This window comes from Scophthalmus maximus, chromosome 7 (genome assembly GCF_022379125.1).
Source record: "Scophthalmus maximus strain ysfricsl-2021 chromosome 7, ASM2237912v1, whole genome shotgun sequence".
NCBI classification, from domain to species: Eukaryota; Metazoa; Chordata; class Actinopteri; order Pleuronectiformes; family Scophthalmidae; genus Scophthalmus; species Scophthalmus maximus.
Genome location: NC_061521.1, coordinates 747863 through 771318, shown reverse-complemented (window position 1 = coordinate 771318; position 23456 = coordinate 747863). Strand labels below are relative to the sequence as shown.

Genomic DNA, 23456 nt, shown 5'->3' with positions numbered 1-23456 from the left:
GTAACAACATCCTCTGATTATTTTCTATCAATGGTAGGCTTTTCAGATAGCAGATTCCTAGTGCTGACTTCAAATGCATGTTGTAATTGCTTCAACATGATACATAAATCTGCTGTAGATATTGTTGCAGTCCTTTGAAAGCCTTGATCCCTCTGCAGGTTTTGGTGCAGGGCTGTCAGCTCGAAAGAACAGATCTCAGTGAGTTCCTGCATCACATCTATCAGCAGCTCAGAGCCGTGGAGAGCAACATCGCTGAAGTCCTACATCAGCAGCATGAACAGGCAAGTGCACATGAACGGTATTTATAATGTATTTTAAAATGTCTCAAAACAATTACAAAACAAAGGATCTCATTAATATCAGCATCAGACTCTCCAAAATCTTAACCCCTACTGTTTATTTTTTTATAGTGAAGCGTCATGAGAGGCAGTCTTAATAGGTGACAGTGGGGTTGTGCATGAAACCATGGATAAAAAAGGGCCAAACTTATAAATTCAACACAAAAGGTTTATTCTTTATCCAGGAATCTTTAACAGATGATTTACAAAGTATCAACATAAAGTGTAGTCCACATTCCCCAAATCATAAAAAGTCCAACTTAAAGGGCCCATATTATGCTCCAGGCACCTTTTCAGCCTGTCTCCACGTATATTTGGTTGTCTGGGGTGTCTACCAGCCCACGAAGAATGAAAGAAAACAATGAGTCGTTGAGTCGTGGTTTGGGTTGGCCGTGCAGACGGTCTGTAAATGAGCCATTCACAGCCCGGGCGTCAAGTGACGTAAGTTGACTCCCGCTACTGGGGCAACCATGCCCCCAACCTGAGCAGCACCTCCCCCCTTGAAGTGCGGAAAAACAGATCGCGTCTACGCCATAATTTTCTCCCTGCAAGCGAACGACGACCGCGGGCATGGCCAAGCTAGACGCCGGGGTAGCTCGCGGTCGGCTGGTGTAGCTAGACTCGGGGCCGGCGTAGCTAGACTCGCGGCCGGCCGGGTTAGCTCGCGGTCGGCCGGCCGGCGTAGCTAGACTCGCGGACCCCCTGTAGTTGCGCAGCGGACTCGGGGAGGAGTGAGGCGGAGCGAGGCGGTACACGAAGGGAGGGGGGCGAGATGTGAGAAGGAAAGTGCTGGACTCGACCATAGTCTCACAGGGCTGTTTATATAGAAAGAGGAGGGTGCTGTGTGGCTTGATCCTTGAGGTGTTTTGACATGGAATGGCAAAGACATGTAGTGCACACACCTGAAAACTGATGTAACTTGTGTAAACGGGGGCATAATATGGACCCTTTAAATACTCCAACGGAGGGAATTACTCTTCCTCAAAAAGTCTCAGCAAAGTGTCAACAAAACATAATCTTCATAACAACCAAAACACATTCACCAAACGTCTTTGTTGGGGCAGCTCTCTCCTTTTTCTCTGCATCTCATGCTCTCTAACTAGGTGTTTTCCTGCCGTCTTTTATTCCCTTGCTCACATGTAATTAGGTGGCTTGAGCACCTGCACCTGTTGGTTGTGTGAGGGGTTCTGGGATCCGTAGTTTGGTGACTGGCAGCATCTTGTGCACCTGCATCATAGGAAGTGTCGTTTTCTTGATGGTGGCCATTTTGGGAGGTTTCATCCAGTTCTGTAGGGGCACATAATGTCCATCTACCACCACTCCTTGTGATGCTACAATAGACATAAAATCCATTTGGTTAATTTCTTATATCACTGTAGAAGTCAAATGTTTATATCAGTCAGTAGATGTAAGGTACTAATAGAAAGAGAAAGCGAGAAACAGTCAGATAAATGAACAGGATCTGCAGAAAAGTTTGTTTGAGCTTCTGGGGGTGTTGGTGTCTAATTCAAAGAGGCATACTGTTCTGCACTCTGTGATGGGAGGCAAACATATTTTCATATGTACTTGCATGGTGTGGTTCTTGTCTACTATCTTGATCTCTAGATGAATCTCACAACAAATCCTTGCAAGGTGATTTACTAGAATTTTTATTATTTTACTTTCCATCTTACTGCATTCATTGAGTATTAAATATGAAACTGGGTGCAGTTACTTTTTGAAGACTACCTCCTTTGTTCATGCCCAATGCAAGTGTGTTGAGTTGTGCCTGAAGTCCTGCTTAATTAATAGCCTGATGTCTCTATTTACTAGTTGGTGTAAAGGGGTTCAATGGTTTTGAATATTGATAAAAACATTCACCAATGTATAATTTTTTTCCTGTGCCTATAGTCTGTGGAGCCAGTCCAAAACCCAGGTCTTCATAGCAACAACCTGGACAGCCAGCCTCACAGAAAGCAGGGAATTTCCATGGTGTCAGCTGATATGGGTCTTGTCAGCATGGTACGCCAGGGCATTTTGGCCCTTCAGCTGCTGCCTCCAAACTCCAGTGCAGGTAGGTTCTCCCTATGTACCAAATACCCCATTTACAGCTGCATTAAAATGTGTTTTGGTTGATTGGATTGCAATCAGATGGTGCTTGACCACATAAGAGTACAGGTGTAAATGCACAGGTTAGAGACAGTGCTATACCACCACCAGAGGTGGTCAGGGATGCATTGTAACCACATTAAATACACGTATAAATGCAAATGTCAGTCCACATACAAAATAACATTTTTTGCACATGCACATACAACAACTACATGGATGGAAATAAACATTAGTAACTATTCCAAACTAGCAAGGTAGCAGCAGCTACACAGCTTGCAGCCATTAGCAATTAAACTCATGATGCAGTCCTCTCCTCAACGGAAACAGAGCTGCCTCCACACATTTGCTGAACACCCTCGGAGCTAATGACAGCCCGAATGGGATGGCTTGATATTCGTAAGCTCTGCCTTGATAAGCAAACCTGAGCCGGGTAAATGGCGATGTGAAAATATGCGTCCGAGAGATCGATTGTCACAAACCGATCTCCCGGACGGATAAAACTACAAAGCACTTTGTGTGTTAACATCCTGGACGTGTACTTCCGTAGGTGTCTGTCTAACAACCGGAGATCTAATATAGGGCGAAGGGATGAGCTCCCTTTTTTTGGAATGAGGAAGTAACGGGAGAGAAAACCCTGTGGGTTTCCTTGGCCGTAACGGCCCTGATCGCTCTTTTGTTTAACAAGGATGTTATTTAAGGATGTTTAACAAGTTCCCTTGCTTCTGCAGCTGTGACCGAGGCTGCTGGTTAGCCTGCCGGCCAGCTTGTCTCTGTGGACTGGCACCCCCTTGTCTCTCCCTCACTGCTGCAGGTGAAGCATTAAAGCCCGCGCTTGGTACCTGAAGGGGTCGAGGGGTCTGTTTTCTTGGCAGGCAGAGATCAAAGGCTTCACCTTCCTGTTTTCTCAGGGTGCTGATCTCTCTCATTTTCTCCAGAGCCGACTGAAAAGACCTTTTGTTGGGTCGTATGTCGCGTCAATCACCTCTGCTTTCTGAGCATCACTCAGGCCTGAGTGGTTCAGCCACAGGGCCCTCTCACCTGAGACTCAAGAGACCCATCACTCGACCACAGCCTTGCACCGCGCCACGTGAGGATCGCAGGATGAGGTCGTTAACTATACAGATCTCGTCCCAGAGGGCTGGGTTTGGTGAGCCAGAGTCCAGCTGGCGACACATCTCCTCCAGGATTTTGGCCTGATATGCGGACAGCAGTGTCATAGCATTCCATTCCATAGCGCTCCATTTTGCTGGGAGAGATGGTGGGGGAGATTGAGACAGAGCGGCGATTAAGGTGAAGGTGGTGAGCCACTGAAGGCTCCACCGCTGGGGGTTTGGCCAGCCCCAGCTCCCCCATCCCCTTGATCTCCAATGAGAGCAGCCCTTGGTGGGAAGCTTACTCTTAGACGGACTGGACCAGAACCGGCTCATCTCCTTGAGCCGGTTCCAGTTTAACCACTGGTTGGGCTGGTGGGAGCCTCTTACCAACATACAGGTTTCTCTCTGCCCCCTCTGCATTCTGGGCTGCTGGCCCATGTATTCCCAACTTGGAAGCAGCCCATTTGCAGACCTCATATAAGTTGCTGTCCAGTGGTGGAACAGCATCAGATACACTGGAGGGCCTACACTGTTGCACAGGAGAAGTGAAGTCGTCCTCCTCTTCCTCAATATCTGCATCATCACAGCCCGGCTCCACTTCAGAGAGTTCCTTGAAAAGTGGAGGCATGACCGGGGACTCAGATTCCAGCTTGTTGTGGCTCGCAGCATATGTTTGCTTGTGTTGGCTACAGGGGTGTCTCCTGACAGACATGGGTCCTGATTATTAGCCACTGCCACTCGCAGTCTTCTTTCTAAAATTTTCTCTGGCATAGACCCACAGTGAGAACATGACTGGGGGTCAGCCAGCGATGTCTGAGCATGATTAGCGACCATGCAAGCTATACAGATATGATGAGGGTTCTTGCCTGAGATTGATGCTCCCCATGACTCGGGGCACAGGCGGGATGCAGCCTCTTTCACCTTTGGCTCTGACCCTTTGGCGTGGGTAGTAGCCGAAGACATGGTGACTGGAAAAGGAGAAAATGGAAAAGATTCAGCCGTATGAGGCACGCAGCAAAATATTAGCCTGTCGGATAATAGCTCTAGCACACAGGGTTTGACGTCCAGCTCGTTTTAACATGTTAGCTTGACACCGGGTAGTTTATTCAGCTAACAAATGAATGCTAACCGTACCCTGAAGGGCTCGCCTTCACTCATTAGCCGGAGGGTAATAACACTACACAGTCGCCGGTGCACCTGTAAGGGCAGCCGGTGGAACAGTTTGCCTTGACGCGGACACTATTCCGATCAAAACTGTGTGATGATCAAGAAATACTTCTTGTGAATTACTTACTCAGTGATCCGGACTACGCCAGGAACTGCGTTCATCGGCGTGAACCTCAGCGGTGCGTCTGCGAACTGTTAAGCAGATATCCTACCTTTGGGCAAGACACTTAACACTAACATGCCTCTGACGGCTCTTCAGACAGTGTATGAATGAGTATGAATGTGACAGAAAAATGCACGGTAAATAGCAGCACTCTATGACTGTGTGTGAATGGGTGAATGTGACTTTCATGTAAAGCGCTTTGAGTAGTCTATATGACTAGAAAGGCGCTATATAAATACAGTCCATTTACCAGTCCATTGAGCTAGCCAAATACGCAAGGTAAATTCTTCACGGGAAGAAAGCGAGAAGGATTCAAGAGGGGTGGGTCGACTGTGGTAGTATGAAGGGGTGGGCCCCCGAGCACAGTTCGACCTGTCTGTCACGGACAGACGTGGTGCCATTGGAGCATGTTACCATGCTACAAAGACAGGTGCTGAGAAGTGAGCACAATGGCAAGAATAAGAGTCATCAACATGTACGCCCTACCAGTCATCAGATAACCAGCAGGAACAGTTAGCTGACCACAGGACGAGATGGATGCCGTGTAACAAGGTCCTCACAATGCACAGCCCAAAGAAGTTCAAATGGCTACTTACTTTCACACTAAACACTTTATCAGAGATGGGAGCAATTCATTATTGAATTGTACAATTGTACATAGGGTTAGGGTTACTACTATTCAAACTTCATAACTAGAAAATATAGTTATTAATTTAGTGTGTGTGTGTGTGTGTGTGTGTGTGTGTGTGTGTGTGTGTGTGTGTGTGTGTGTGTGTGTGTGTGTGTGTGTGTGTGTGTGTGCATGTGTGTTCCAGGTATCATTATAATTACAGATGGAGTGACCAGTGTTCCTGATGTAGCTGTGTGTGAAACCCTGCTGAACCAGCTCAGGAGTGGAACCATTGCCTGCTCCTTTGTGCAGGTAAATACGACGTTGCATCAACAAATGTTTTTTATTAGGTTATTCATGAGAGAGTGATGTCAGTTTGTATTCTTTATTAGTACCTCAGACATCTTGTTTAAAAGTAGTGCCTGCACATTATATTCTCAATAGTTTGGAAAATGGAGAAATGACAGTGAAGTGTTTGAGTAGAAGGTACACGAATATGCTCTGTCTTATTATTAGTAGTAGTAGCAGGGTGTGATTTGTGAATTTCTTTTTTGTAGAAATACAGAAATAAATTAATGTAGAAATACAGAAATGAATACATGTATAAATAAATTAATGTAGAAATAAATAAATGTAGAAATAGAGATATCGCCCTTTTCATCGCAAACTGTATTTATTTAATCATTTATCTGTGTATTTCGTTATTTATTTCTGCAGTCATGTATTTATTTATACTTATGCCATTCATAGGTAAGAAGGACTCTGTGATGAATGGAGGAGACATACATCATAAGAACCACTACACTGAAGAGTCTGACTGCTCTCGTTTGTCCTGCTCAAGGTTGGCGGTGCATACTCCTATGACTGCAGCTTTGGATACATCCCGAATGTAGAACTGATGAAGTTCATCTCATTAGCTACCTTTGGCTCATACCTGCCCAGCTGCCCTGAAGTGGATCTGACCAGCCAGGAGATGAATGCCTACCACAAGGCCTTCTTAACCTACTCCTTCCTCAAGACCCCTGAGTCGATGAATTCGGAATACTACTGCGGTGAGATACTTATTTATAGTATAGGTTGGAAAATTAGTCTGTTTGTCGGTTATTTTTTGACTGACACATTGTATCCATAACCCCCCTTTGCCGAAAATATCAGTTTAGTTTTTGCATTTTAAAAGAGTTCTTCAAAAGGTTATCTACTGTAAGAGAAAAAAAGCTGTGTTTACGAACTGTCTTATTTTAAAACTAATTTGAAATGTGAATTGTACATAATGTTTTCATGCAAACAGAAACAATAAGTAGTAACTTGTGTCTTTAAAAATCAAACAGTACTAAAATAGCACAGAGTAAAAAAAATGCAATTGATTGCAATGGAAAAATTAATATAATCTGAAAATACAGTACATTACAATGTTTGGAAAACAAATATATTTTATGTACAACAAATAGGGCCTAAAAGAGCCTGAGGGAACCCCAAAGCCTTCTGTAACTTTGCAATTATTTATTTAAACATATTGCTACCTAGTTCCTAGGTACACATTAATTATTACTATTACCATTAATTCTGTTGGATTTTGTTGGATGATGATGATGATGATGATGATGATGAAAATAAATAGGTGTACCTTACTGTTTTGTAGTTTCCCAGCACAAGCTATTCAATGAGCATCTGGTGTCAGCCAGTGGTAACCCTGCCCTGGTCATGAGGAGGAAGAAGCACACCGAGAAGGAAGTCCAAGCTCATTTAATCAGTGTAGTGTCTGTGCGACTGAGAGAGGGCTATACCATCAGAGAGATCAGCCTCACCAAAGGTAAACATCTGTTCGTAGCAAAGGCTAAAATATGTGGGAAATCCTATGGGGAAGTCCAAGAACAAATAGCTCAACAAGATGTAGCGAAGGAGCTAAACGTAATGTTTGCATTTAACCATGTTTCACGTTTTTCCCTTTCATCACATAGCTACAGATCCAATAAAGATTCATGTATACTTTATTTTACTTCATCACACAGTTTAATCAGTTCTGTACATGTGTTTTATCAATCTTCTGTAACACTAAACCTGGCATTGATTATCTTATGCCACTTGCTTTCTTTAGCTTAGCTTTCCTATCAGCTTGTAACTCGGCCCAGCAAGCACTTTTGCAGTGAGCTTAATGACCCTTTTTTGAGTTTGTGTTTTAACACATATTCACACCAAAGCAACTACTACCGTAGCTTTACCAGCAGTTTGCACACTAGTCCCAGTGGCTACCTCTGGCCCAGCGTCTTGCATCTCTGTGATGAATCAGTCAATCTCTGCAACAAACAGTCAATGCAGAGTCTTTTATCTGCAACAGTACAAACAGTACAGCGCTATACCTAGTTTACCTCTGTGCGTTGGGTGCCATGCAGTGATTTTGTGTAACTAATGTACAACATGGCAAAGAAGTATTAAAGGGCCCATATTGTACACCTTTCTGGTGTTTTATTTGAAGTTTTGATATACTTACGAATATATATTTGCCTCTGACCGTGCTGTCCCAGAGCGAGTTAGCTTCTGCCCTTGAGAAACTATCTCCGCCGGTCCTTCACCGGCCGCTGTGACTGCGGACACGCCGCCGCAGTCACGGCGGAGCTCCGGCGGAGACACATCGGAGCTCCGCTGTGACTTCACCGTCCAGAACAGCCGGCGTCTCTGCCCCAGCAGCAGCTTCACGTCGGGGGCAGCAGCCGACACGGTTACCGATGAATTTTGCAAACGTAAAATAAATCTGAGTTAGTTCTGGTCTCTTGTGTTAATATCCTTAGGAATCTAAGCTTTGATGTAGCTCCCTGATTTTTCTTGTGTTGTTGATAACTCAGCAACGGAATGACGGGTGAGTGATGGTGGCAAGGCTGAAGGCAGTGACTGCGTCGCTATGACATATCTGCGGAAGGCATCGTAAAAAAAAGCAGCTGCTGAATGCAGGCTGTCTGTATTTGTCTGCTTATTGACCGTTTTGACACTTTTACGGTACTTACAGAACCCCTAGACCTTATTTATTTAAGTGCTGACGTAAAAGTAGTTTTCGAGAGGCCATGGTTGGATTTCAGCCCGACTAGAACAGTAGAATGGAATGACCTGAATGCCGCGCTTGACTTGATGTTGTGTTTCTTGAGGCCTACCATACTGTGTGTGGTGTTGGTCAGAAAATCTACAGACTCCCTCTGTAGCAGAGTAATCCTTTTAATTCCACTGATGCTAGACATGAAATATGTCCATATTTCCACTGATAATCTAATAATGTACACAGCAGTCAAAAACCCTTTGCCCTTCTGGGTTCAAACACCTTATCACAATATTATGGAGTTATTTTACTATCTTTATTCAAGATCGTGGTCTTTTGGTTTGAGCGCATTATTTACTGATTTCACATTCAGATCTGTCATTCTTTACTTCAAACTCTGCCCTCGCACTCAAATAGCTCCTTCTTGTGATCAAATAGTTTACGCTTGCATTCACATTTATTCTGCTTCTGCTCAAACTGTATCCCATCTTCAGCTCTTCTCCTCACACTCACACTGCTTCTGTGCGCTCTCGAGTTGTCTGCTTGCGGATTTCTGATGCAGATTTTTTGTGACAACCCTATCAAAAATCCTCCACCAATAGGATTCCAGGTGTAGTGTTAAACTATAATCTATTAATAGTAAACTATTTGAGCACAAGAAGGAGCCATTTGAGTAAGAGGGCAGAGTTTGAAGGGAATACAGACAAATCTGAATGTGTAATCAGTAAATAATGCGCTCAAACCGAAAGACCACGCTCTTGAATAAAGATAGTAAAATAACTCCATACAATAGTAAGCTTCCTACCTTTTTTTTATTAAGCTTCCTACCTGAGTACGGAAGAATAACTTTACACAAACTCAGAAACACCCAGTGTTTACTCACTCAGTTGATGTTTCAGCAATATATTTGACCCCTGCATGCAGTTTTAGACCTTTTATCCTGATTTCTCAGGTGGGACTCAGTTGGAGGTGAAGCTGGTGCTCTTATGGAAACACAACATGCATATTGAGTACCTGGCAGCTGCCTCCTGGCCACTGGACCCAGCCAAGAGAACCACAAGGGTGGAGGTGACAATGGAGGGAAGTTATGACATCCTGCACGACATCAGCTGCACCCAGAGGAAACCTATCACCAGCCCGTACCGTACCTCTGTCATCCGCCGCTTTTGGAACACACTGCAGAGGTACAACACCTGTAAATGGCGGAGGAAAGTGTCATTTCCAGTAAAAAAAAACAAAAAACTAATGGAAATTCTGCATTTTCTCCAACTTGTATAACATGAAAAGATCATAACACATTAGATAAAGATTGATTGCTTTTTTAAAATCCTGGATGTATTCTCTACCACCTGTGTACTAATATGTGACCTTTCAGCATCAACCAGACTGATCAGATGTTGGTGCACCTCCAGGCATTTAATTCAATCCCTGAGAACTACATGATTCCTGAAAGCACCAAAAATGGAGTTCCTCTGTTCTACATCCCCCCTGGCTCTACTACTCCGGTACTGTGCAGACCTTAACTGATAATACCTTACCAGTATGTCGAGAACATGGCACAATGGGCCACAAATTAGACTTTAAGTTGATAGGTCTCAGTAGAACCACATGAGCTGTCAGAGGCTGTTGTTATTATTGACTTCAAAGTAGTTTCACAAACTGAAAAATGGTCAAGAAGGTGTGTTATCTGTAATCCATGGTCTAACGCAGAAAGGGGGTAGACAGGAATCTCTTTCCTGGAGTATTTGTAATCCTCTGAAAAAGACTTATTAACCTTACCATGTACTATTAATTAGCTGTTTAGAAAGTTATTGATATTAAAGGATAAGTATTTCTAATTGTCAATGAATCTTATCTGCTGACTAAAACCCACAATGAATTCCTCCTACTAAGTATGGTGTTTGTATCAAAGCCTGGTTGATCTTATTGCTCTGTGCTACTGAGCTCCATTGTTGTCCAAAATCTTTAAAGAAACATTAATGAGCCAAATTTGTGCTGTTTTGTCATTAACTTAATTTGACTCACAACTGTTGTATGTGGATGACCTGCTGCCCTCCTGCTCCCCCAAATAATCAGGAGTGCACTAAATGTGGAAATAGTCCCAACAAATGCCCTATTTCCTGCATTTGTTTGATTTAAAATTACAGTGTCTAGCTATATGTGACCGTTAAGGGCCCTGCGTGATTTATAAGAATAGGCAAGCGCTATATAAATGCAGTCCATTTACCATTTATCCTTCAAATGCCAAAAAAGCTATAATGAAACGGTGCATTCCTCATTGCTAATTTGCCCTTTTCAGGTATTGGTGATGAAGTTCGGCATAAATCCTTACATCCTCTTGTCCTTTTCTTCTTTTTGCCCTTATAACTGACTCATTGCTTCTATTTCCAGGTCCTGTCCCTGCAGCACAGTGCATCCAAAGACTCCCCTCAGTCCCAGTTTGCTTCCTACTGGAAACCCATCCTCTCCATGGATGCTAACTTCTGGCAGAGATGGCTGCACATGCATCGCATCGCCATCATCCTTGAACATGATATGTAAGAAATAGTGTGAAGATCGTGCATTCAGAATATTAAGTATTCAGACCCCTTAACTGGTTTCACATTTTGTCATATTGCAGCTAGGGATGTTACAATGTCAGATTTTCACCAAATGGTCAGAATGCCAAAAATAATTCACAAAAATCATAGTATCGCAGAAACGATAGGAAGTTTTAAAAATAGTTATGTTATGTTATCATAAAAACTATACTATTGATGTAATGATTTAGGAGAACTTCCCGCATTTTTAATTTTCTCGTATTTTGAGTTTTCTTTTGATATTTCCTACAATAAGAACAGAATTTACGAGTGTACATACATTGCATACAGTGCAGTACAAAACGGATGTTTGAGTGGGAACCAGATAGTTTCATCCCAATGGATGCCGCCTTATGCTGTGCCATCTTAAAAATTGACATAATTGGACTTTTCCCCTCATCAAACAATCAATGACGCTTAATGATGAAGCTAAAACACAGTTTTAGAATCTTATTTTAAATTTTCTAATTCAGTAAAAAGGATCAACAGATCAAAGTGATGTAAGTATTCAGACATTTTGCTCTTGGACTTGAAATTGAGCTCAGGTTCCCTAACCCTAATTTATTAGATTAGTAGACACTATATGAGGTCTAACAGCTGACAATGTATATTGTATGTAAGTCACTGGCCGAGACAACACAGGCTCAGGGACTTTGTGACTGTCCATGAGAGGCCCAACCAGAGCACTAATTTGAACCCAACCGAACATCTCTGGATGGACCTGAAAATGTGTGGTTTCCACCAACCTGACCGAGCTTGAGAGGTGTGCAGAGAGGAATGGTAGAAAATCCTGCTGTCGCATTAAACCCAAGAAGACCCAACTAAGGACAGAGTAAAGGCTCTAAATACTAATATACTAATACTCATATGTAATATTTCAGTTTTTATTTTATAAGTCTGCAACATAACAAAATGTGAAAAAAGTGAAGGGGTCTGAAAACTTTCTTAGTGTTTCACTATTAAAATGGGAACGTTCTTATTGGAATCATTTAGGCTAGATGGAAGTAGGACATCAATAAAAGATTAAGATAAAATAAAAGAAGTGGTTGAATGGATGTATGTCCATACAGGTGTCTCTAATAATAATATTTTAAAAGCTTTTTTTAATTGTACAGATTCATTTTACTAAGCTCGTCGTCTGCCATATAACCTTATATTAATAACTTTGTTCTTCCAGGCCTGTTCCCAAACACCTGCACACAGCTGGAAATAATGGACGTTACAGCACCATTCAGTGTCGTATCTCCCACTCTACCCTCACATCACTGCTGAAGGACTGGAGCAGCTTCGTCCTGGTGGAAGGCTACTCATATGTTAAACTCATATACAGGTGAGACAACAGAAGCTCTAGCATCCCTTTTGATCATTTTTATGTTCCAAATAAATTCACTAAAGACAACTGTGTTCTCATCATGGTGAAACACAGGCCTTAGGTCCGTGGTTCCAATCCTGGGGGTCACCACTCCTCTAGAGCTCCTTAGATAATTCTGAGGGGCAAACAAAATGATTAAAGGACCACAGCTCTATGGCACAACCTCTTGCAGGTTGAATCTAAACCGCATAACAACCAGACTTACAATAACTTGTTGTTTATGAATTACTAATAACAGTGTTAAAGAGAACTTCTATATGCAACCTAAAAGTTATGTTCACATCATTAGCAATATAGTTATTGTCTGAAATTTAATGCAAGTCGATCAACCTGATGACATTACTTTCATTTAGCAGACGCTTTTGTCCAAAGCTACTCACAATAAGTTCATTCAACCATGAAGATATTACTCAGAAGAGCTAGAGTTAATAAAGTGCATAAACATTCATCAAATAGGCAAAAAAGGCTTTAAGTACTTATTTGTAATTAAGTTTTTACTTTTTATTTTTGTTTTTATTTTGCTGATATATTTCTACCGCTGGTGAGATTTAGAAGCCGTTTCAACTGTTTTCCTTGACTAAATGTTTGCCGGGAAAGAAAGGCAATTATAATATAAATAATTCAGTTCCACAAAATGAATTGTCTCCACAGTTTGTCTGACCAGCCTCCCACATCCTTCTATCTGGTTCGTCTCATCTCTAAGACCCCCTGCATGGTGCTGCGTCTGGGCTTCCCTATTGGTACACCAGCCCATGTTAGAAACAAGGTACAGTACCTCCAGTGAATATAGTGTCTGGAACACTTGTCCAGACAACTGTGTTTGCAGCAGACACTGCCTCTGTGAACTTGGTCATGTTCAGTGTACTGTGTACTGTCAGTGAGTTTGTGCAACCTGGTGGTGATTTTGAAGTTCGGTGGTGGTGGTGCTGTTACTGTTTTGTGGGTTGCATTCTGCCAGTGTGCTTCCCGGACTTAATATTGTCATATTAAATCCTTCCTTGTTATCCCTTCTATCAACACCAACATCACCCTCTATCCGCTAACATCCCATGATGAGCCAAGGCAATGTACCCAGATAGCAAAACAAAGAGCTAGGCAAAACAAAACAAAAAACAGATACAAAGGCAGGAGAAAAAGCAGAAGAAGCAAAAAACAAAAACGGAACAGAACAAAAAGAGAAACAACACAAAGCACAACAGTTTACCTTACCCAACCCTATCTCCCACTACCCAGGAAGTCCATGACCCTTAGAACGAGGTGCCCCTGACCTATGCAAACCTTGGAATTCACAGAGACCTTGTTGCCTTACAATATATTAGAGAGTATGAACACTTCTCTCCGTTGTTGAAAAAGAAAAGTGACATTATGACTGAGTGGTCATTCAGATGTGAGTAACTGCGTTTAAATGTGAATGCTTTTAAAAATGACTTTCCATTAATAATGCACACACCTGGTCATCAGATTGTCGATGAGCTGCGCGAGCAGATTCTCAAACTCCGCTTCCCTCACCGTGTTCAAAACAAAGAGACCACACCCAAGACCAAGATAACTTCATCCATCCCTGCTCTCAAACCTGCACTGTCAGACAGACCCTGTGTGGTGGTCCTCAACAAGCCCCTGGAGAAGCTGCTCATAAGGTCAGTCAATATATGCTAGCAGGCCAACTTAAATAAACATACAAATATGAACAAATAAAGAGCCTGTGCAAGACACTGCCCTACCACTACTCTTTCTCTTTGTCATTGTGCTTGCGTAGTTGGAATTCGTAAATTAAATCTTTTTTTTTTTTATAACTTGCAGTGACTTAAAATGAGTCAAACTTAGATATGTAAATAGACAAAAAGCCACCACTATGTATCCTCTGTTTGATACAGTAGGAGGGTGCCAGCTGAACAAATTGTAATAACAAACTGTGGACGCTTTGCAGGTATGATAAGCTGCCGCTGGACTTCAGGGCTCCCTTCATTTTGAATATGGAGCACTTCCTGCAGCCCTCCAACAGTGCTGTGCCTCTCAGCATGGCAGCCAATCGAACGGCCTCCTCCACCCTGGCATCTCTGTCCCGTTACTTCTTGCACCAGCGCTGGGTGTGGGCCGTGCAGAGCAGCCAAGGGCCGGCTGTGCCCATGCAAGCTATTGCTCACATCCTGTCCATGCTCTCGGAGTGAGTTCATGCACTTTATTTGTCTTATGATATATGAATTGTGTTGTGTCCAAGTGTTATTCAAGTAGTACTTTCAAGTTGTTTAGAGAAAACACATTTGCTGATCATCATGTCATGTCAAGCTTTACTTTTTATTCCACTTAACAAAAACAAAAATATTTGCAATAATTTGTAATTTGTATATACACTGCGTAAATATACCTCAGCTCCTCTTTGAAACAGATTCAATAGAATAAAGGACGGTTTGACAACAGGACTGTTATATTTCATTAGTTTAATCCAGTTGTGCATCATAAATTGGTAAGTGAATGCAGATTAATCCCTGTGTCATAGCAAAACTTTGCCTGATGTGGAGAATCAGTGTTTTCAGTGAAGACCGTATCATATTGCAATGATTTGTATTTATATAGTCACTGTAGTGACATGCAGTCAAACCACTGGCAAATATATTTTTAATTGCAAACAAAATATTGGAAACGACTTCCAGAAAAAAATTGTTTGCAAATGTGACCTCAGGTTTAGTTTTAGATTTGTGCAGAATAGTTGGTTTACTGTGCGATAAGCTGCTTTGTGGACTTTGTTGCCTGAAAATTACTCTTGATGTCTGTGTAGCATCCGCATATCAGAAGGCTTCCACTTTGCTGCCACTGGAGAAGGCATTGTCAACATGGTGCTTGAGCTGCCAATGAAGGTACAGAAGAGCATGGCATCAAATATCTTAGGCCACTAAATTGTAAAGTTTTCCACATGCACCATTTGGTTGGTTTTATCTTAAGAACTGTGAAGTTTATGTACATCTGTATGTGAAGTGTTATTCGTGCTGCTAATTGGTTTCCACTGAATTAAATTTCAATCTTCAGGGGACGTTGGGAGACACGGACAGAGAGAGTCACTCTTGTATTGTTCAGTACATCCTGTTTCCACCTCACTCTACCTCTACAAAGGACAGGTAAGACTGGCATTGATCGTATAAAATCATTATGCATCTCTCTGCCTGTTATTTGGTTTATTTTCTGTTTGGGAGGGGCTGTTATTTTGTTGTCCTTTTACCGGAATCATAATCAGAAAACCTTGATCGATTCTGGCAGGGTAATTACTGTTTTACAGTTGCACAATACACAAAGCTATTATGAAATATTATAAATAATAAATACACATTAAATGATTCAAAAATTTGCTGAGTCCAGAGTCCTTAAGTAACAGAGTGAATGACGTCACACATGGATTGCCAGGCTAGCAAAGATGTAGACAACTAAAATGTAATGTGAGGACTCCTCTGGTTTGCAGCATGGATGTAGCTACATGATTAATAGTCCAGATTTCCAATTTATTAATTTCCAACCCGAACCATCTGAAAGCCATTGATGGTAGCAAATGGGATATGGAGCAATCTCCTTAAGCCATGTCTCCTGCAACCTTGTCTCTCAGCTCTCTTCCCTGGTTGCCTGTTCCACCTCTGCATCCTCTGTGTCGTCCTTCTGATTGCCTTGGGGATGTCAGTTATTCAGGTCACCATGCCGACCGGCTCCAGTGCGTTCAGCTGCAAACAATGTGACAGTGGAGTTGGTGTGCTTAGGAAATGTAGCTAAATGTTAGCATTCACATATTTAGTTGAATGAAGGAAGTAATTCTGTGGTGAAACACACAGAGCTCTCTCTATTAACAGGTCAAGTTACGTATGTATGAAAACAGAGGAAAGCTAAAGTTGGAAAAATTAAACAACCACAAACTGCAGCTGACTGCATGCGTCCACTTTATTGAAGTTTTTCCCAGTTTTTGTTGCCATTATTCTGCCTTTGTGGATGTAGCTAAATAACTAGCTAGCAATATTGGAAGATGACATCCCGCATTCTTAACTTCCCTGTTAAAGCTCTGATTGGTAGACACACACAAGATCAGATCTGTTGGGTTCACTGACTAAATTAAACATATAGGCTGTGATTAAGAGGCCAAAGAGGCCCAGTAAACAGATGGTTTCCATTACAACCAAAACCTCCATTTACTGATTAGCAGTCTTCAAAGAAGAATGTGAAATGAAAACCTGCAGACTTTTTGCAGCCCTACAGATAGTTTTATAACCTGAACCACCTTCATGAATGCTGCCACAAAGTATGCACTGACTGTATTGTGATTGAGGAGTGTAACCCAATAGACTAGAAACACATGTCATTGCAAGATGTTTGGAGGTTTGGTTGAGTTGTAGTGGTACAATTAAAATGTTTGGTCTTTTGTCTTTCATGGGACTCCAGCTTCTCCACTGACGATGACAACGACACCGAGGTGGAGGCTGTAGACATGGACACAGAGCTGAACCTGGTGACAGAGTGCTGGGTAGAACCACAGAGTGGCACAGTGATGAACTGTTTGGACCAGCATCGCCACTTCCAGGGCCTCAGTTACCAGGAGATCCCACAAGCGGTTTGTATAACTAGTTTATACAGCAGTGTATTGCAGGGTTGGTAGCTCAGGCTGTCACTGTACCTGGTTAGGAGTATGTAACCTCTGAGGTGCATCGGCAAGAATTCTAGGATGTCGGAAAGTTATCTTCACTGGTATTTATTAGAAACAGGTGTGTTTAGGTTTGTGGTTCTACAATAAGAACAAACCAAATGAAAAGCATTGGAGGGGCGACCCATACCCTTGGCCCATGTCCAATAACCTTCCATCAAGTTTCATGGGAATCTGTTCAGTAGTTTTTGAGTAATCATACATAATCTCCTTAGCAAAGTAAATAAATCTTAGCACCCAAATATAAGACAGGGTTAACAATAATCATCCTATCTCCTGACCATACAGTATATGATTCGCATAATAATGAAGGTCCTGTAGGTTACTACTAAAGATGTCTCTAGCAATCCAAGAAGACATTAGCTTAGCTAGAGACTGCTAATGTCATTAAATAATAGCCACTATTTTACCATTGTAAATGTTAATTTACAGCTAACAGACTTCATGCTAATTCAGATGACTTTAAATACACATATTTACACTGGATATATAAATCTCAGTGCACAGAATACACTGCAGCACTACATTCTACTCACAGGTTTCTGAACACACATGTATGGATTGCTTATGGGTAGCCAACTCTTTTACATTATGCAATGCATGCCTCCTCTCTTATCCACTTTTCACCACAACAACAACTCAACAAACATTAGAAACTTTACGGTAGCCAAACCAATAACAAGGACTCTGATTGGCTAAATACTACTATAAGTCACGAATGACCAAGTCCTTCATCACGAGCAGCTACTCCCATATTACCCCCGCAGGGATGGGTCAGATTACTTTGTAATGTAGTTGGTTAATGATTACAAATTACATAGCAATTTTTGCAATAATTAACGTAATCCATTGGATTACAAACATAATGTAATCTAAACTGAATACTTTTGGATTACTCAATCATTGAAAATATTGCCTTTATACTAAAAAAATGGACGTAACCACAATATTTTGAGTTCAACAAGTAATCTTTAGAACTGTTTAAACATCAAAAACATTTTCAAGCAAAATAAAATACAAAACCAAAAAGTATTATCTATATATGTATTATCTATAAATCATAGAAAAATAAAAAAAAAAACATTAACAAAACTGGACATAATCCAGTGGTCAAAAAGGGATGAGTGAAATTTTAAAAATGGTTTTATTTTAATTTCCTTTTTTGAATAACAAAAATTGAAATCACTAGAAAATCGAAACAAAAAAAGTCCCGTTTTCTCATACTCTCAGACCGGATGTGGTGGTTTTTCAAGGCAAGAGTGCCAACTGTAGGATTGCCCATCTGACTTCCAGTGAGTGTTGTTACAGCCAGGGCTGGCCCGTGGCATAGGCGACATAGGCCGCAAGAGAAATGTATTTATTTATTTATTTTGAGCGCAAGTGCATTCTGTTGTGGCGACAATAGAATATTGTTAACAAGTACTAACAACATTATCAACAAAAACAGACTTTATGTGTGTGTGCTTGCGCGTGTGTCCGTCGGACAGTTTCTTCTATGACTTTGTTTAGATCTTGTTCAGTGATTTTGCCAAAGCTGATTTTTCTCTGATGGTTAATCCAGTTTCTGAGGAAGGCAGTGCCAGGTATAAGCAGGCAGTCCCGGAACAGCCCAAGCCTGGAACTTAGTCAGGAAACCATTGCCGAACTCACGCTGCCTTGCTCCTGCTTCTATACCTAACTGCTCAAAGTGGCCACCCTCAATCCTCACCCTCTATTGCTTGAAAGACCCTTAAATCTATTATAACTTTCATTGTGTCTGGTCGTCTGCTTTTTTTTGTCCAAATTCTAGCTCAGCCCTTAACTCTTTTAAATACAAAACAGACAAAGTGCACCCCTGAACTGTCAATTCTCAAAGGTTTCTTGAATTATGTGTAATTAATATATCAATTATATTTTATTATTATTAAATATTATTATATATTTCACATAACTAAGATGTTGTACAATGTTTCATTTTTTGCATTAAAGTTTTAATTTTAAAAAAGTAGTCGGGACTAGTGTTGGACATATGATGGGGTGGAGGTGGTTGTGGTGGAGGGATTGTCATGTCCTACTGTAGACAGCTTGGGGGTGGGAGGCGCCAATCAAAAATCTTGTCTAGGGCGCCAACATTGCCATAGCTTGATGATTTTTTGACCTGAAATATGCGACTTAGTTTTTCCTCAGTCATGTCTTCTTCCCTGAGACTTATTGTTCCTGAAGATGACGTATTGCTCCATCATGTCCATGCATCACAGTCACAGCACCGTGATTTTATTATTATATAATATTTTATTGTTTTTGAATACCCGTTTCTGAAAAGAAAATCCAATGAAGAAAACATACACTGACCTTGACAACTAATCTAATTTCACATTTTTTCAAATGTAATCTGGTTTGATTTTAGTCACTTAATTTTTTTAATCTAATGACATAATCCAGATTACATGTAATAGGTTACTACCCAACGCTGTAACCCCAGTTAAAGGGTAATAGGTAAATCTCTCTGCAAGCAAAAATACACTTTTACTGTTGTGTTGGCACAACAGGTTCTGGATGTATGGCTTTTTTTTAATGTTTATATATTTTCATAGTAACCCGTTGTTCTGTTGTTACAGATCTTCCCAAAGGATCTAAACTGCATGTCCACCATGATGACCTTTGAGTATTTAAACCAGTTGTGTCAGAATAAGGACCAGGTCTGCTCACTACCAGCTGGACTCAAGGATGTGACAGGTAATTCAACCCCCGACACTCAACAGACTGGATATTCTTAAATGGTGGCCAGCAGTTGTGGAGGAAATACTCCGATTCTTAACTGAAGTAAAAGCAGCAGTACCACTTTGTATAAATACTTGAAAAATACATTTTCTTTGTGTGACAGGTCTTTATTCTACATTCCTCAGTTAATGCAAACTTAAAATGTACCTGTCATCTTGGCATTTGTTAGTTTGTTTATTGTCCCAGGAGTGGAAAATTCAGTTTCACAACAATGTACATTTATTGCCACGACCCATGAAACATACAACAGAGCAAACAGTCAACATCATTCAACAGCAACAATAACAAACATCTCATGAAATTCCAGTTTCAGAGCCACTCTGCTCATACTATTAGAAATACAGTTTTTTGGAGTGTTAACCTGAGACCTGTCCTACGAAGCGAGTTGAACCTACTCCGATTTCAGAAACTTGGGATGGACAAACCCTGGCTGCCTGACTTTGAGTTAAACGCCTGCAATGGATTTTCTCACATCTATATATCAAATATATACAGTAAATCATATTATCAGTTATCAACACATAAGCAGTACACACATGTTTTCACATGTATCTTGACAATTTGTGAAATGTCATTCACAGTTGTCTGTATATACATAGGGTTTTTCACAGCATCAGCTTTATCCATGGAAGACAGTTTGTAGTTCAGGTATTGTGTTAGGATTCATTCACAGTAGCTTAAAGGGTTTCTTCTGTTCATGCAGGAGAAGCTCTGGCCTCTGAGGACAACGTTCACATGATCCCATTTCAGTTTGACCTTATTCAGCTACTCCCAAAATGCCAGCAGGTTGAACTCCTCTTCCTTACATTCAGTACAGGTACTGTATTCACACAGTTTACGTCAGCAATGAAAATAATACACATTCTTTTTGAATAGCTCTTTACAATTAAATGAAAGACGCACATGGAGGATTAGGAAAGTCCAAGACTTAACCTATTTCCTGCAAAAATAAAATGTGTGGTCACCTTTTTGTCCTCAGCGATGGAGAATGTGGAGGAGATTCACAGCTCCCCCTGTCTGCCGAACGAGATCCTGCTCAGCCTCTTCCACAAAAGCCTAGAGCACGAGCTCAGTGACAGAGAAATCCCGTTAGCTGACAATTACCATTTTGCCTTTTTGCACCACATCTTAGAGCGAGAACGAGACGGCCAAGCCGCTCCGTTCTCCGTACCTGTTTTTAAAGGTCAGTACATGTGTCTACATATCCTATTAGCTGAACCTGGTGTGACTTTGAAAGGTTTCCCCCCTCATTACTGAACTTCTGAGCTTAGAGGTAATGAAATATACTGTTGATGTGCCACTCCAGGTTTATCAGCTACACAGAGAGGCTCCCTAGTGTGTCACTGTCTCTTCTAATCCAACACAATCTCTGTTTTATCATGTTTTGTATTGTGTCAGATGATTGTGTGCAGCCTCCAGACAGACAGGACACTATGACATCATTCCACACCACTGGCAGCAGCAAAGAGGTGATGGGATCTACCAGCACTTTACAGGTGATCCCAGAAAAAAAACAAAAAAACACTTTACATGTGTATTGTTGAGTACCCAAGGAAGTGCAGTGTGAACTGTAATCTCTTTTGGATGAGCAGTTTTGCTCAGGAATTGTAAAAAAGACAAACATCAAACAACAGTGAGTAAGGGATTGGGTGATGCATCTATGTAACCAAAGTCATCGATTACATCAAAGGCATGTTATAGGATAGCAATGCCCAGTCGAAGCATGGATACCCCGGGGGCTATCTGACTTTTAATCAAATATAAATATTTGACATCTTGACATTGTGACCTCTCCAGCCAAGAGTAATTAAAATGTCACTGACCTTATTTTGTGTAATAGATTATTTATGTCTTGCATTTCTCAACATGTCTCTTCTACGAACATGATTTGGCAAAGGTAAACGCTGAGCAGCAAACTCCTTTAGAGTAATTTGGTAGGGAAAAGTGGGTGTACTATCATATTACAAATAATCCCTCTGTCCTATTGTACATCTTCGTATTTTGGCCCATTTACAGTATTTGCCTTCTAAATATATGTGGTCCTAGGTAAGGTAAAGAAGATAGAGGGTGGAGAGATAGAGCGGCGCTGCACACTGCATGAAGAAAAAAGTAAATTTGTGTGTCAGTTTTCTCATCAAAAAAGCCTTATTCATCAGCAATCCCTGACAGGTAACAGCCAGATGAAAATAGACATTTGTGGAAGGGTCAAGAAACTGTCCTATCGTGGCTGTCAAGTTAGATTAAATAATTAATTCCAGTTGGTAGTAATATACCATTTTCCAAGTTCTGTAAAGCTAATGTCAATGATACCTTTTTTGAAACTTTTTCAAATTAAAAGCCTACCAGGAAAGGGAGCTTTCATGCCCTTTTAGCCTCTGAAAGATTCTGTGAAACATTACTGTTGTTGATCTGTTGGAATTAGTGCTGTGGAAAGGGACATTAGACCTTTTTTTCTGACAACAGGTAAAAATGGAGGAAGAGTTGAAATTACATTAAGGGTGTTGAATCAGGAGCAACTGGACCTGGTTCTAGTTTCCTGAAGACGTTTCACCTCTCATGGGGGAAATGAAAAAAATAAAGCCTGTCTGTGATGTAAGACACCTTTAAGTGTTTTTTTCAATGCTACGATAAGATTATTTGTAATTTCCAGTTCCATTGGAAATCAGCTGTGAAAGAAGTTATGTGTCTACGTGCTATTATGAATGTTTACAACTACAGCAATGAATGTGTTTTCTTTCTGCCTTTGGCAGAGTTTCAGTAATGCAGACTTTGTGGAAGAAGAGCCCTTGCTGGTGAATAGCAGCTGCTCTGTGCCACGGTGGAGGTGTTACGCCAAGTACATTAGCCCCCAGCAGATCCTCCTCACCTTCCTCCCAGTTTGTTTCACGGGTACATTTGTTTAGTGTGATGTGGTTATCTGGTTTTGATCCACACTCTTTTAATACAAAAAAGGAAAAATGTTGATACTATGTTTATTATTTTGCAGATGTTCTGATGTTGATGGAAACAGGGTTGAAGAAAGAATCTCAGAGTAACTACAGCATGCAGGAGGATGACACTATGACACCCAGCAACAAATCACTGGCTGACACCCTGTCTGGTTCCACCAGTGGGCTGGATGGTTCTGAGTCCCACCTCAGTTTGGCCAGTAAACAGCAAGGGAACTCCAGAAATAGACATTTTAATGCCAGGTCCCCTGTGCTCTCACCTCAGTCCGAGGGCCAGACATGGCCTGCTGACTCAATGATGCCGGATCAAGACAGCAGCGGTCATAGGGTGTTAGACACAAAGACTGGGACCCCAGGCTCAGGTCAGTCTACTTTTCTTGTCCTCTAGTCAAAAACCACCTTGCCTTGATCCAGTCCAAAATGGGTTAAGAGACAAAGCTGAGTCAAATCAGTTTTATTTACATAGTCCAATATTGTAAATTTGCTTCAGGGGGCATTACAATCTTCACAGTTGGCACATGTATACCCCACCCTCTGTCCTTTCTACACTCTTCAAAAACCTTCAGCATGGAGAAATGGAACCAATACAGCAAAATATTTTGTGTTTCCTCACAGAAACACACAAGAAGCAAACGGA

At 41.3% G+C, this 23456-nt stretch overlaps 1 protein-coding gene and 1 long non-coding RNA gene across 9 annotated transcripts in view; one reads left to right on the top strand and one right to left on the bottom strand.

Annotated features, from left to right (window-relative positions):
* The window catches only part of szt2 (SZT2 subunit of KICSTOR complex), a 101292-nt gene that overhangs the window by 3344 nt on the left and 74492 nt on the right, over positions 1-23456 (top strand). For 6 of the 7 annotated variants that reach the window (XM_035648930.2, XM_035648931.2, XM_035648928.2 and 3 more), the window contains exons 5-25: positions 159-281; positions 2229-2391; positions 5669-5775; positions 6305-6515; positions 7103-7273; positions 9441-9672; positions 9864-9993; positions 10880-11025; positions 12245-12397; positions 13091-13205; positions 13901-14076; positions 14367-14603; positions 15216-15294; positions 15464-15552; positions 16853-17021; positions 19709-19826; positions 20575-20688; positions 20851-21054; positions 21270-21367; positions 22622-22760; positions 22858-23181. In XM_035648930.2, the coding sequence (XP_035504823.1) occupies positions 159-281; positions 2229-2391; positions 5669-5775; positions 6305-6515; positions 7103-7273; positions 9441-9672; positions 9864-9993; positions 10880-11025; positions 12245-12397; positions 13091-13205; positions 13901-14076; positions 14367-14603; positions 15216-15294; positions 15464-15552; positions 16853-17021; positions 19709-19826; positions 20575-20688; positions 20851-21054; positions 21270-21367; positions 22622-22760; positions 22858-23181 (3298 nt within the window). Of the gene's footprint in view, positions 1-158; positions 282-2228; positions 2392-5668; positions 5776-6304; positions 6516-7102; positions 7274-9440; positions 9673-9863; positions 9994-10879; positions 11026-12244; positions 12398-13090; positions 13206-13900; positions 14077-14366; positions 14604-15215; positions 15295-15463; positions 15553-16852; positions 17022-19708; positions 19827-20574; positions 20689-20850; positions 21055-21269; positions 21368-22621; positions 22761-22857; positions 23182-23456 lie in introns of those variants that run through there. The other variant, XM_035648935.2, reaches the window with a different exon arrangement.
* LOC118318873 lies at positions 19963-21431 on the bottom strand. 2 transcript variants are annotated; one of them, XR_004795841.1, is made up of 3 exons: positions 21402-21431; positions 20837-20927; positions 19963-20691 (listed from the first exon to the last, which is right to left on the bottom strand). It is a non-coding gene; the product is annotated as an uncharacterized LOC118318873 (long non-coding RNA). The 2 variants fall into 2 exon arrangements; XR_007031020.1 differs by lacking the exon at positions 21402-21431 and having other exon boundaries at positions 20837-20974.